Here is a 14,487-nt window from a genome sequence, read left to right on the forward strand (position 1 = left end):
ACCACATGACAGTTAACTTGATACAGTTCACCACTGATAGAGCATTTATGTTTTCTTTTCAGCCAGAAAAATACCTTGTTAATATCCTCTCATTTTGTCTATAATAAAAAATGTCAGTGTAGATATAAAATAAAGGAAGTTCCCAAGTGCTCACCAGCTGGAACTCAAAGACAGTCTGCTCCTTCAGCTCCTCCAGAGGGAACTGGGATTCAGGAAGGGCTCTAGGAGAGTCACCGTTTCTGTGCCCACCTATTAGGCATGTGGAAAGAAACACTGGGCAGCAGAAAAGCAAGGAAGGTCATTACATTTGTGACAACTCCATACATACTGTTCCATGACTCCATGTTCCACCTCTCAGCTAACATGCAATCAAATTCATTAAACTAGAGACAATATCAGAACCTCAACCTTCTCAAAAGAACAAATACTACCCAAATGACAGATACTAATTGGTTGTTAACAAAGAAAACAGGAAGATAGTTTATGGTGGTGATATTTTATGGGGATAACTAATTGAGAAGACTTCTTCAAACAGTGAAAATGATAGAAATTTATCTAGGATAAGCCTAAATTAAAACGTCTAAAGTGTATTTCAACTGGCTTTGTTACTTCAGTGCAAATCTTTGTGCAGAACGCTTTCTAAAGTACTGCATATGGGAGGAAATAAAGCAACACAATAGGAACACAATACCCAACATGCCAGCAGTAACAGAACAGGCTAGCACGGCCACTTTTGATTTGCCAAATGTAAAAGTAATACGACAGAACAATTTTTCTTCACTGTTTTTTTATGTGACCTGCTGTATTGAAATAAACATGGCTGCCTTCCATATGCAACCAAAAGCATAAAAACTTGCAATTTTCCTAGCAGAGCAGAAGCCTCAGAGAATACACCAACTGTGAAGTAACATTTTCCAGAAATCCATAACCTACAAAGTTGAATGCACAATGCTCTGCCAAAAGAAAGGAAATCTAGCCTGATCACTGTACTGCCCAACTACATACTCATTATGCCCCCCCGAATAAATGTTTTATAGCAGTCAACAAATAGCTCTATCGAGCAAAAAAACTTACAAAGTCTTATTTCATTCCCTATCCTTCTGTCCTGCCACACTGCCAATCCAGGACAGCAAAGTCTGTATTGTTTTGCACTATCCAAGTCACAGGGTAATCATTCCAATATAAAGAAGTTCTCTTTTCCTGCAAGTTACCATTCACATAGAATTTGATGGACATCAGCCATAAACATTACTATAAACAAACCAGGAGTCATACATACATGGAGTGGTACAAACAACCAATAACAGATGAAAATTATACTGTAAACATATAGTTTCATTCATAATAGAATTTTTCTTCTAAAATGGTAGTAAGACAACGACACCTTGAGAAGGAAAAGTCAGGGGCAGTAAACTAATGAAAGTCAAGGACTCGTATTGTTTTACTAATGCAATACTGAGCAAAATCTAAGGCAATACTGATTATTAAAATGAAAAAGATAAAGTTAAATCTTACACATTGCATAATGTACAGTACATTTAATTTGCTCTTTTCTGCCTACATTTTTATTTTTAATTAGTTCTTTGAAAACTATCAGGTTCACTAGCAAGGTACACTGAATGCAGTGATCTACTGTATGATCCAGTACTCAAATGTCACAAATCATACAGCTGAAAAAAGCCTAAGGGATGAAAATTGGATTTTCAGCACACTCTAGACAGAATTTCCACCAACTTTCTTCATCAAAAAGAAACAGTATATTGTCATTTTCCTTGATACCTCAACTATTGAAATAATAATAAAGACTAGACAAATAATTTTACCATCACCCATAAAGATGTTTATTCTTTACTTTGAAGTGGGGTAAACAGTATCATTTGAAAGAATTGGCCTGTTTCTCGATAAGGCAAATTCCAACCACCTTCTAAACATTTCTAATAAGACTCAGAGATTACTAAAGTAGATTGAACAAATTATAATCTACAAAATGGATTTATGTGAAATTAAAAACTATGGGTAGCCAAATTCTTCAGATTGACACCAGTGATTTCCTCCCTTTAGGAAACCTTAGGTTCAGGTCACCTAATAAAATAAAAAAATCCTCAACACTGCTGAACATTTACTAAGACACCCACTTCACTTGAGATCAATTGACTTGAAAAAAGCAGCTTAAGCAGTTTTACCCATGGAAAATGTGAGAATTTCAGCAACACAGAGTCATATTCCTAACTCTCTGGCTCACGATACCAAAAGATTTCAGTGTGTTTAATAAAAAAACAAACTCCTTGTTAAACATCACTAATGACAGTTTAAAGTATTTTAAGCTTGCAACACTAATTAACATTACCATATATGTACTAAGGAGCAGGACATTGCTCTAAAAAGAAAGGAGGTAGATTGAGAATAAAGCCAAACTCTGCCTTTGTTCTGGACTGTAGCTCATAAAACATTTACATCTCTAATACAGTGTCAGAGACTGCTCAAGAGAGGTTCTTCTCACCTCAAGTAGCAGCTTCATATGGAGACTTTTAATTATTATGACCTGCAAAAACAGATGTGTTAAACTGACAGCTAGAATCCTTACCACAAACTAAAAACCACGTTATCTAAACTCCACATGGATCAGCACAGCAAATGGGCAATAGACTGAATTTCCCCCTTCTAAGCCCCCCTCAGCAACACACCACGAGCACTAAGAGAGTGGAGCTCAGTGATGGCAGCCTAACAGCACCACAACACACTCTCCTACCTCCAGCAACAACACTTCCACAAAACTCATCAACTAGGAGTAAGCAGAAGACTGAATCTCTATTTCTGTAATTACTGATTCACATTAATTGACAGTAGATAATTCCAAATTTTTAAGTTTTTTTTCCTCTCAAAAGCCAATAAATCTAGAGAACTCAAGACATTTCTAAAAATATATTAGTCATCTGGGGCAACAGGCACATACTCATATGCTTCACAAAAATTAGGCTCAAGGGATACTAAAATGATAAACAATTCCTTTAACATTGCAGGAGAGGGAGGGGGCAAACATCATAAATTTTACTTCTCATTCAGGGAGCTTCTCAAAGAACATAAAACATTGGAAGAACCACTGATGTTTAACAATGCACACCTCAGATGGGAGTTACTCGAATGCAGACACTTTATGAAAACTGTGTATTTCAGTATTTTAAGATCACAAACAGCAGAGTAATACTGTGAAAGACTGACACACCATAACCCAGTCATCACAAACTGCAGTTTGATTAAAATCAGGGGTCACGCAAAACAATTTCTGCTTACAAAGGAAAAAAAAAGCAGTTGCCCAAACACAGCTCTGAGACTATTTTCCCTTTTTCTATGTATCCACAGAACCAAATTAGTACTCAGAAGCTCCAAACAAATAAGTAAGATACGACAACTTAATCTCCCTAACAGAATCCAGAGTAAAAATAAGGCTAATTAAGAACAAGGCCAGGTTGTTCAGCAACTCTCAAATTTCTTTTCATGTTTTGAGGATAGCTTCTTGAGGACAGAGAAATTTAAACAGAAGACCCTGTGAATGTAATATTACTTACAGAGGAACTTGCATTGAATGTTTCCATTACTAGGCTTAGAATAAGGAAGGTGAAGCTACAGGCTTTTATGAACATAGGTAGTGCCATACAGTGTGATAAATGCTGGAGACCATCATCCCATCTTAAGTTTCCCTCATCTCAACTGAGCGTGCACCATTCAGAATCAGCAATTCAACAAGTAAACGGCGTTGTAGAAGTACTAAAAAAAGGGAGTCTCTGTTATAAAACATCACTGCAATCCTGCAACATGGTCACACACATAAGTAACGCACGTACATCCTTAATGAGAAAGCTGTGGCAGAATCAATGTCTAGCCACATTAAAATAAGGCAAGAAAAAAGGCACCATGTATCTCCCTTCTTAAATGTGCCTTAAAAATAGTAAGTCAGATTATCTCAAATTCGTATCTCAAGATACATCAAACACAACAGAAGAACCAATCTCCACTTCAATACCAGATCATTCCTTGAGTGCTACTAATATTTGTTATTTGAAGAGAACTTTCTTTTCTTCTAAGACTACAGCAATGTCCATGTCTCAATAAAACAGAGAAAGCATTATTTCACCTAAAATTTACATACTGAGTGATCTGCCTATACAGAATTCTGGAATACTTCTGTTTTCAGAAAGATTACTCCTTTTTTCTTGGACATGTTATTTTTTTCACCACAAATGAGCAAGCTAACTTGAAAATATTTAGTATTAAAAGCAGCAATTGGTCATTAAACTTTTACATAACTTGAGAAATCATTAGGTTTAGACAAAATACATCTTCAGTTCTGGACATACTATGCCATGTGTACTTATTACCGTGCAACAAGTATAATTTTAATTTCATGCTTATTTAATTTCTATCTGGGAATTGTTTCTGAAAAGAAGTGATACTATTAACACTCCAAAAAAAAAAAAAAAGGCAAGTCAAATTAATTTCTGTCACATAGAAATTCTTCATTAATAAAGGAATGCTGGCCCACAGCTCGGGGTGGAAGCAAATATGGCAAGCAAGGACTGACCTAAGAATTAATATATATAGTGTTGTGGTTTTAAAAAAAACAGATTCACAGCTTTATTTCAGGCTGGCCCAGCTCAGCTTAACAAAGCTTAGTTCATCTTAACAAAGGTATTGAGCAACAGGGCTTTCAAGTATCTAAAGTACAATAGGTGACAAGACAATTCATCCCTCTTCCCATTAAGCAATTCTTAAATATATACATAAAATTCAACTGGTCTTTCCTGGAACTACCTTACTATAGGAAAATAAGCCTCTTAACAAAAGCTGCTTATTACGTTTACAAATTCAAAATCTATTTTACAATTGTTTGATTACCTAAGCGTCTCATTTTATTTCCCTAGTTAAGTAAACACTCTCAAAAGGATTATACAAAAACTGCAACCATTACTATAGACAGCATTTAGCCAGTAAGAGGTGAACTTTACACTACTTGAGGAGGATCATATTATTTCTTGTACTAAAACAAGCATAAATAGCATTCTTTCAAATGAACAGTTTTTAAAATTAAGTCTTTGTTAATCTGTCAGCAGCAGGTGTCTGAATGAGGAATCTACTTGAATGACTTAACTAGATGAGATCTGAACTCCCCCCTATGTTATTCAAGGGGCACAGCTGGTAGGAAGACACCAGCATCCAGAAGATCATAATTATGTGAAATAAATACAGCCGAAAAAAAAAAAATAGGTAGAGCACATTACCTAACTTGTATTGCAGAGTTTATGAACCAATGTGCATTACTTATTCTATACCTTAATAAAAAAAATTCTTTGTGGTTTTTCCACATTTGGGAGTGAATAGGTATGTTTGAAACATACAAATGAGATGAGCAGGACAGACCATAATTTCCTTTCCCTGTTTTCGCCCGATAGACATGGATAATTGATAACTCTGCTGCTTGAACAAACTCAGCAACAAACCTAGAAAAACACTGAGGAAGACTGTTGCTTTGGAAGGACATAAAAAAGTGCAATATTTAAGAAATGTGGGGAACCAACGCAGAGGAACTAATCTGTGTAACTGGGATGGAACTGTAAATCTTCTTCATGGAAGTATTTTCAGAAAGACTGACATGCCTAAATACATACAGCAGGTCAGAGAAATTAGTTGACAGGTATCAGAAAAGTAATGATAAATGTTTAGACCAAAAAAAAAATCCTTCTGAAGATTTCTGCTGCCCCTCAGACACAGGGAATTTAGCTCATTTAGCTCTGGACACTAATTGTTCATATTTCCAGCTGCCTTTTCCTTGTCCTGAAGCACTTGAATACTGTTTTACATCTCTTTTTTGACTGATGACAAAAGAAGGGTATTAGCATTTTTTATCATACCGCTGTTGTAGAAACAAAACAAGTAATGTTTTAACATTGCGACAGAAAAAATTGCATTTAATGTTGACAGACCATTCCTTTGCAACTCTCCTCTGTAACAACAGTCGCAGTAAGGCACAGATGATTATTCCAAAGTCCCACAGGGCCTAATCACGCATCTCTAGGCCTAGGTTTCCAATTTCCAACACAATGTAACATTGCTGCATGCATGGAAATGTAAGTCAAAGCCACAAAAGCTTAACAGACATCTCTTAATCCATCTGGTAAAAAGAGCGAAGTCTCTTATCAGTCTTCTGCTCAGAAATGTATCTCCCTTTCCAGTCACCTGGAGGACCAACTTTCCAACTGGACATACCAAAGGGGGACCCTTATCACCGTCTGTAAGTATCTGAATGGAGGGTGTCAGAGGATGGATCCAGGCTCCTCTTAGTGCCAAACAGGTCAAGAAGCAATGAGCAGGAACTGAGGCACAGAAGTTCCACCTGATTATGAGGAAGAACTTCTTTACTGTGCGGGTGACAGAGCACTGGAACAGGTTGCTCAGGGAGGTTACAGCATCCCCGTCACTGGAGAGATTGAAGAACCATCTGGACACAATCCTTTGTCATGTGCTCTGGGATGACCCTGCTTGAGCAGAGAGTTTGGACCAGACCCACTGTGGCCCATTCCAACCTGACCCATTCTGTGATTATTCTTGAATAGTATTCCCTGAGTCTACTTCCAGTCAACAGGCAAGTACAATTTGTGCCTTAGAACATGCATCTCACTTCACAAGCATGAAAGCAGTAAGAAAAAGGGAAACACTGCCCAAGAGGAAAAGAAGGGGTGCAAAAGTTTATGTAAGAGAATTCCAGGCTATTTCAGTATCTGTTTAAAATTACCACAGCAGGAAGATAGGTGAATATCACGTTCAAGAGATGTCTTTGAATAATTTAGAAAGTGTTTAAGTTTACAGGATGAGCAATTTGTTTTAGAAGCTTACACTTCAGATATTGACCCAATTTTGTTCCCTAAATATTCATTGCCATAGACCTTCCACTTACTACAGATTAATGAATTTCAAAATACTCTTTCACAAAACAACACTTCTGACAAAAATGTCAATAAATACAAATTTTAACCTAGGGTATAATTCTGAGATTACTCCCTGTACATACAGATGCAGGCAGAAAGCTCTGATTTCAGAAAAGCGGTAAAATGTTCAGGAAAAGTTTGGTAACCCACAAGTGCCATGGTAGTATTTCTCTAACAGACTGAAGTACTGAAGGGATACAGGTTCATGACAAAATCCAGACATGAATTCCCTGTATGATAAGGCTAATGCTAAGGCTAATGCTATCAAATGGAAACCCACACTAGTTTAGTAGGAAAGCAAACCTGCAGAACAGAGTAGAACAGTAAAAACACAGATATTAAAAGCATTCTTATACTACTAGCAAATATCACTGGGATAAAGGAACAGGTAATGGACTTAGATACTTTTTAGGGTAGCTTTATTTTTGTAAGTTAGGAAGTCTGTTAAAGGTCTTCAAGGAAACAGAATCTTCTAATACTGAAGCTATAGCAGGGAACACCTGCAGTGAAGTACAATAAAGTCTGGTGACCCTTTTATAATACAAGGGAAAACAGAAACACTGTTGTTATCGTACGATGAATATAAAGAAATGCTTCTTCTTCTTAAGTGCTACATGTACGTCCAGAAAGGATTCATTTTTACACTACAACAAACTACTGACAAAATGTAAGCCTTAGTGTTAAGAACTGCCTTTTGTTGCCAGTACCATTTTTTTTCTTACTGAAGAGTAACATAGGGAATGATCTCTGTACAGCAAGAGGTTTTTCCCTCAAAATGCCTATGAAATTGCATAAAAGCCTGACTTTGTAAACAAATGCAGTTACCACTGCAAGTTGGGTGCCATTAAATTACTACTATTCACAGTAACGTTATTACAGCATCACCTCCCCTCTCAGCCAAAACAGAGGCAGAGCATTCTCTTCCAAGTTCTGCACAGTTTCAGTGATACTTGGCTTACTGGATACTTTACAATGAATAGGTAGAAATGGTCAGGAAAACAAATGTAAACTGTCAATAAACAGTTTTTTTCTTAGAAAGCAGCCATGTCCCAAAACATAGTTAAGGAGTAATTCTAATCAGGGGCCATTTGGGAATGCAGAGCAATCCCAGTAAAAAACTACTACATAATTTACAAATTGCTATCTTGACTACAGCCTAGTAGCAGGCAGCTCATCAGAAACCAATAGTTTTCATTACTTCATCTTCAGAAAAGCAACCCAAAAGTACAAGTATACAGAAAATGAATATGCAGTTTACTAAAGTCAGAGGCAAATAGCATACATTAAAGCATGATGCTAAGTAAAAATCATTCCCTTATGATTAGCTTACATACCAAAGACAAGCAAATTCACCAAATCTTGTATACAGTTAGTTATTTTCTCTTTCCCAAAACATAAAATATGCTTACGTACAAAACCTTACCAGGTCTAGCAGGCAGACTGACTTGAACATATTACATTTACAATCCAGTGAATTCTTAAAACTAAGATACATATTTGCTTAAACACAACAACTATAAATGGAAACCTTCAGAGGACCCATTTACAGAACAGAATTCTACACTCTCACAAATAAAAGAACATAAAAACAGTAAGAAAAAATTCCCAATGTCAAAGTCCTAATAGCAATAGAGTTTGGAAAGCAACTGCATCAACAGGTTACAAACAAACAGCAATGCTTATTAACATTTGATGCAGCCTCCATTTCAGATCAAGTCTCCCACTAATACATCTTTACCCTAGCAACCTACACCAGATACTTGAACTTCATTAAGAGAAACAGAGGACTCCATCCACCTACATGAATAAAGACTTAGCATTTAATACCATCATATTAATATCACAATTCTTACCTAACATCAATAATATAAAATTAGGGGTTTGTATCATCCATTCTGTGCTACTTAAAAGCAAGCTTTGCAAGTACTTTTCAAAAACAATTTTCAGTATTAATATTCTAAACCTCTAAATTTAAAGAGTACAAACACAAGTCATATCTGTTACTGTGATTCTATGAGCACATACTTTTCAATTTCTTTTCTACTAGAGATCCTCACAACAGAGTAACACAAAAAAATGGTTATACAACTGATCCAGCAAAAACTCACCTCAAAAATATTTCCAAATCCACTGAGTAAATGGAAAGCTACTTTCTATCTAGAAGTTCTAAACTTGAAAGCAAACTTAAAATTAAAACCCTGTCTGAAGGCAGTAGAACTAGTAACACTTAAAAAAAAAGCTTATATAAATATCAGAAAACAGAAACTTTTCCCGATTTTTTGTTTTAAATCCAGAGAAAAGCTTCTAAAAGGTGAATGATCCTGGAAGCAATTCTATTTTTCTTAAAACACAAACCAGCCACCAACCCCTACCTCCTTTAAAGCCACCCAAAAAGCCAACATTCAAGAAATAGTGAAGTAAATCACTAAATCTACACTTGGCTGTTGGGGGGTATTCAAAGCATGTTTCATGGAGAGCTCACTCTCCTTTGTGATCAGACTTCTCTCATCCCAGCTTTGACTGTACAGTTACAGCGAGGAAATGGTTTTCATAGTAATGAATAATTGCTTTAACATTAACAGCAGTCAATACTACCTGCATAGATAGAATCTACTCCAGCTTCTTTCTGAACCCTTCGCTATGTCCATTACTCTCAGACATGCCTCCTTCCACCTATCCTGCAATTCCCTCTTTGCAAGGCCAATTGCCTGAGCATCTCCAATTCTCTTGCAGCTGCCCCAACACCCCCCCACTCACTGTTTATTTCACTGGTCAATGATTCACACTAATTTAATCAGCAGTTCCCCTCCACTGCCAGGGCTGCTAGAACAGGAACCTAACACAGTTCTCTGTTTAGGAGTTTGCTGTCCCTTTGCTATGAGGACTCTGAACTCCTTCAGGAACCAGTGGAAATAAAGCAAGCCAACACAGAATCACAGAAGCTCCCACCACCACTTTGGTAAAAATAGGAACTCATTATTTAAATTATTTCGTTCAGCCTCTAATAGTAGGATTTTTAATTCCCAGAACTGTATTAGTCAGTAACAGCGGTCACTGACAAGTGTTCTTAATTGCCAATTAAAAAAAAAAAAAAAAACACGTGCAAAAGAAACAGTCACAAAGCTTCAGTTATACTTCGGAATTTAAATATCACAAGTTATAATCAAATTTCATTAAAACAGCCTACACAATAGCACACAATTCAGGAAAATATTTCATGCTATGTACATTTACACTCTCCAGTTATTTTAAGCAATTCAGTAAGATCATGGCATGAAGCACACAAAGTCTCAAAGTCTCTTAAATGTAAATGTAGTGAAACATGCAGTATTTTCTTCAGAGCAAGAAACAAACTGAGTACAGGTGCCTTAACTGAACTAACCTTTCTGTATAAAGTTCTACTGTGTATCTTAGTGGGTCATTTGCTCCATACAGTTAAGTAAGTATCCCTTTACCACTTTTTTTACCAAGGGTTGCATCTCGCATTTTTTGCTCTTAAATTATATTATACTCTATATTATATCCCTTTCATTATTCCCAAAGCTACCCTACTTATCTGCCCTCTTTATTTTCTTTTCCTGTACACCAGTATCATGTCATTCATGCATTTAAAAAGACCATACAACAGCCCTTCCATCCTCAGCATGAGAGCCCTCAATTTTTGTATTTCCCTTTTTCTTTAATGGAAACATTTTTCCAATCTACAAGGCCCTTCATAGTTCTATTCCCCATAAACAAATGCTGGCTTTAAGTCCCTATTTGTTACGTTAAGAAACTTCACACTCGAGTTGGTCTGGTAAAGACCCCCTAATCTCTTCAAACCCCACACTTGCCTATAGCAGCTGACCTAAAAAACAAGAGATGCACTGAGGGGGGGAAGGCTGTTCATTATGTTTAAACACTTGCACACAGAGAATGCCTCCATGCACAGGGACCTGAAAGCAAGAACAAAGTTAAGGCAGTTTTTTTATATGCTGAATGTACAAGTACTCTTAGGAAACCAGGGATGTGACAAAAACTTGCAATTACTCCATCATGTTTAGTCCAAGGTAAACTTGCAAGTCTCTCTCCAGAGAACGACTGTCTCTGTACACAGTCTCTTTCCACAGAAACCATGCAGTAAGCAACTCTGAAAAATGCTTTGTTTGCACTGTATCAGTATGGAGGGCTTACCCGTAACACATTTTAAAACCTTAATTGAATTTCTTACCATGGATTACAATTCTACAAAGATTCTGCCATGAATATTACAAAAATAAGCTGTTACAAAAAATACCTTTATACACACACTAAAGATATTAATAGGAGGTGGTTCTACCATTTTTGAGTAATTAATTTTCAGTCAATTCCTGCCCTTGTATTTTAAATGTGTACACTTACATCTTGAAATGACATTTAAATGACATTCTGCATTTACCACAACGACATGAACCAGTCATGACTAAATCAGCGTGCTACATCACTGAAACTTCCTGTTTCACTTCAGAGCTAAAATTACTGAGATGTATAGGAGTTCTTTCTATACACTGAGAGTGAGAGATCAGGTTAAATTGGCTTTATGTTCAGCAGTAATACTCCAGATTTATGTCCTATTTTGTTTTCTGAGGTATGAGAGAAGAGATTGCTTGTTTGGGACTTTAATTCAGTTTTGGAAAATAAATACTAGAGATGTTTTAATGAGATTGGCTTTGTTAATTTCAGGTAGATCACAGGAAGGCTGTAACACCTGTAGCAGTTTCAAATCAAGCAACACCAATTTTAAAATAGTGCACAGCAATTAAAAAAATAAAAACCATCCAACTTCTTTCCTCCTCTCTGAAGAATGTAAAAAGAAAACAAGACAGACAATTACAGTAGCATCAAAGCCAATTAATACTCTTCAGTCATATTAAGGCTTAGATGAAAAAATGTTTAGCACTTTAGCCAATTTCCTTTTTCCCCTGTATGTCTCTAATTGCAAAACTAAGGGAATACTTTGGCAATAGCAGCCCTCCAGTGTAATTCAATAGACAGAGAACATGGTAAATTATTTTATTATGTCTTTTGCATATTAGCAATATGCAAATGGCCGTCATACTATAGCATTTCACCCATATTCTAACACCTACCTTCAATTCATACTGACAGAAATATTCAGTACATCAAAAAACAAATTGATATCCTTCTGCCCACATCCACTTAGCTTTGGTTTACTATGTACAGTACACAGGATCCAAACATAACTTTGGTTTGTTCTGAACGTATTTAACTAAGGTGAAACTGTGGGCCAAACTAACTTTACTTAGGACACACACACAGAAAAAAAAAAATCACTTATTTACATTAAACAATACAAATGTTCTACTTTTAAAATTAGTAATTTCCCTCAGACTGTTTGAAGACTACTTCCTTCTTCCAGTCTGTTAACCACATGATGTGCAAATGCCCTGCTTTCAGATCAGAATAAATGAAACTTTCCACTGTCTTAACCAGGAGAAGGTACAGTGGGATGGTGTTTCCTTCCATTTACAAAACTACAAATAATTCATTTCCTTCATACTTACTGTATGCATACATGCTTCAGACCATTCCCCAACTATTAAATCCAGCTGGATTCTGTAAGAACTTCAGAATGTCTTTCCTATAGTTACAAACACTTCCAACACAACAAATAAGTAAATGTACTCCCCACATAAAGCCTCATTCTCTCCAGATGTTTTCATATACGCATAATTCCACTAAATGCAGCTCAGTTGAAGCAGAAAAAGAATCCACCGACTGCAGCAAAAGCAAGTGGAATTGCAAGAGTATGTAGGACTAGTATCTTTGGGACAGGTGAACAGGAAATAAAAGAGAGGACGCCTCTGTATCCTGAAGAAGTAGCACAGAATAGCAATATATGGGCATAGCACATGCATTTAATTCTGAGATTTACTACACTTTCAGTTGTGATCAGATACAATCAAAAATCAGTGTACTAACAAAGAGGCATGTTTTTTAATCCATCTACACACTCCTATGACATTACCAGTGGTCTACAGAGCCTTTGCATTAAGTCAAAGAAGGAAAAACAAATAGGATTTATAAGAACAAACTGGGTACCATGAACACATTTGTGGTGTGAACTAGTATTTCCTAAAAAACGCACTTGAAAGATACTTCCTTTATTTTACTATAAACTATTATATCTAGTAAAACTAGTGCAGCAATAAATGTATATGTACATCAGAATTTGTTAGCTTTATACAGAAACAAAGAAGCACTGAGTTAAAGCTCCAAATTCTCTACTTGAATACTTTCACTTTGTAACTGACACAAAGACCAATTAAGAAAACACAAACAAACACCTTTCCAATTCAGACAGTAACTGCTATTTTCTAAACTCTGGCTGTTTGTTATCTTAACACTGTTTTATTACCTGGAAAAATCCTATTCTTTTTCTAGGAAGCAGGGATACAAAGATCAGTTAAGAAATACTGGAGATATTACTACTGTCTATAAACAGGTAAAAACACAGTAGGCAGACTTGACTGTGAACACACTTCTTAAAGCTCCTGTCAAGAAAGGCTCTAGTATGTGCTACCTTTCATTATCATTTTCTAATTATTAAGAGTTCTACATAGCAGCTAAATACAAAGAAGCTTTTTTCATTTCTGATGGGTTTAGTCTACGGAGAATGTACCTACACAGTACAAGCACCACAATACACAAAGTTATTAAAAAGGATCCAAACCAGCCAATATTTATTGATAATGAAAAATCCAGAAAACTATTTCATGTTTATCAAATGTTGCAGTATGTCTAAAAATAAATGAGACATACTACTTAAAAAGGAAGAAGGTTTATTTAATCTTTGGGACTACAAGGAAAACTAGCATACCTGTAAAAATCAGAAAATTAATAGGTTTTACAGTGCTTAAATGATTGCTTCCAATTAAATTCTCATTTTGGGTTCACTGCAGTCTCCCTAGCAGAGTACGAGGCACATTTAGTGCAAGACATCACCTGAGTGATAATGCCTAATTTTAATGAGAAATTAGTGATTGCTTCAGTAAAAGTTTGTTAAAGATAACTCACCACCATCCCTCTCTCTAACTCTGTGAGTATGCACACTTTTTGCTTTACTGTGCCCTGTGTTGTCACCGTATTTGTTTTCAGGGCTGTCAGAGCGCCGCAGCATTTTATTTGGTGGTGAAGGATCTGTGGTGTCTCGCATCTTGTCATGACGGTGATCACCACCACTGGGGTGACTCTTGGATGAGTACTTAAGAGCCTGTAAAAGATCACAAGAAAACAGGCATTCACATTAGAAATAAAATTTTTGGATTTTTTTCTTTTTTCAAAAGTACTTTAAAAAGTTAATTAATTTGAATTCCCTATTAAAAAAAAATCAGCATTAATCTTTCCAGTTTTAATTAACTACATTAAAGCAACAAGTTCTGTAATTAGAACTCAAACCCACTTTTCTCCCACTATTATATCCAAGTAACACTTGCTGTTAAGAGAACCTAATTTCTCTATCTTTTCA

The 14,487-nt window shown here is 36.0% G+C and overlaps 1 protein-coding gene across 4 annotated transcripts in view; it reads right to left on the reverse strand.

Annotated features, from left to right (window-relative positions):
- WAC (WW domain containing adaptor with coiled-coil) overlaps window positions 1-14,487 on the reverse strand; it is a 58,554-nt gene that overhangs the window by 42,552 nt on the left and 1,515 nt on the right. For all 4 annotated transcript variants that reach the window (XM_032112960.1, XM_032113051.1, XM_032112872.1 and 1 more), the window contains exon 3: window positions 14,037-14,232. In XM_032112960.1, the coding sequence (XP_031968851.1) occupies window positions 14,037-14,175 (139 nt within the window). In that variant the 5' untranslated portion in view covers window positions 14,176-14,232. The remainder of the gene's footprint in view (window positions 1-14,036; window positions 14,233-14,487) is intronic.

The sequence above is a fragment of the Corvus moneduloides genome, chromosome 1 (assembly GCF_009650955.1).
Source record: "Corvus moneduloides isolate bCorMon1 chromosome 1, bCorMon1.pri, whole genome shotgun sequence".
Lineage (NCBI taxonomy): Eukaryota > Metazoa > Chordata > Aves > Passeriformes > Corvidae > Corvus > Corvus moneduloides.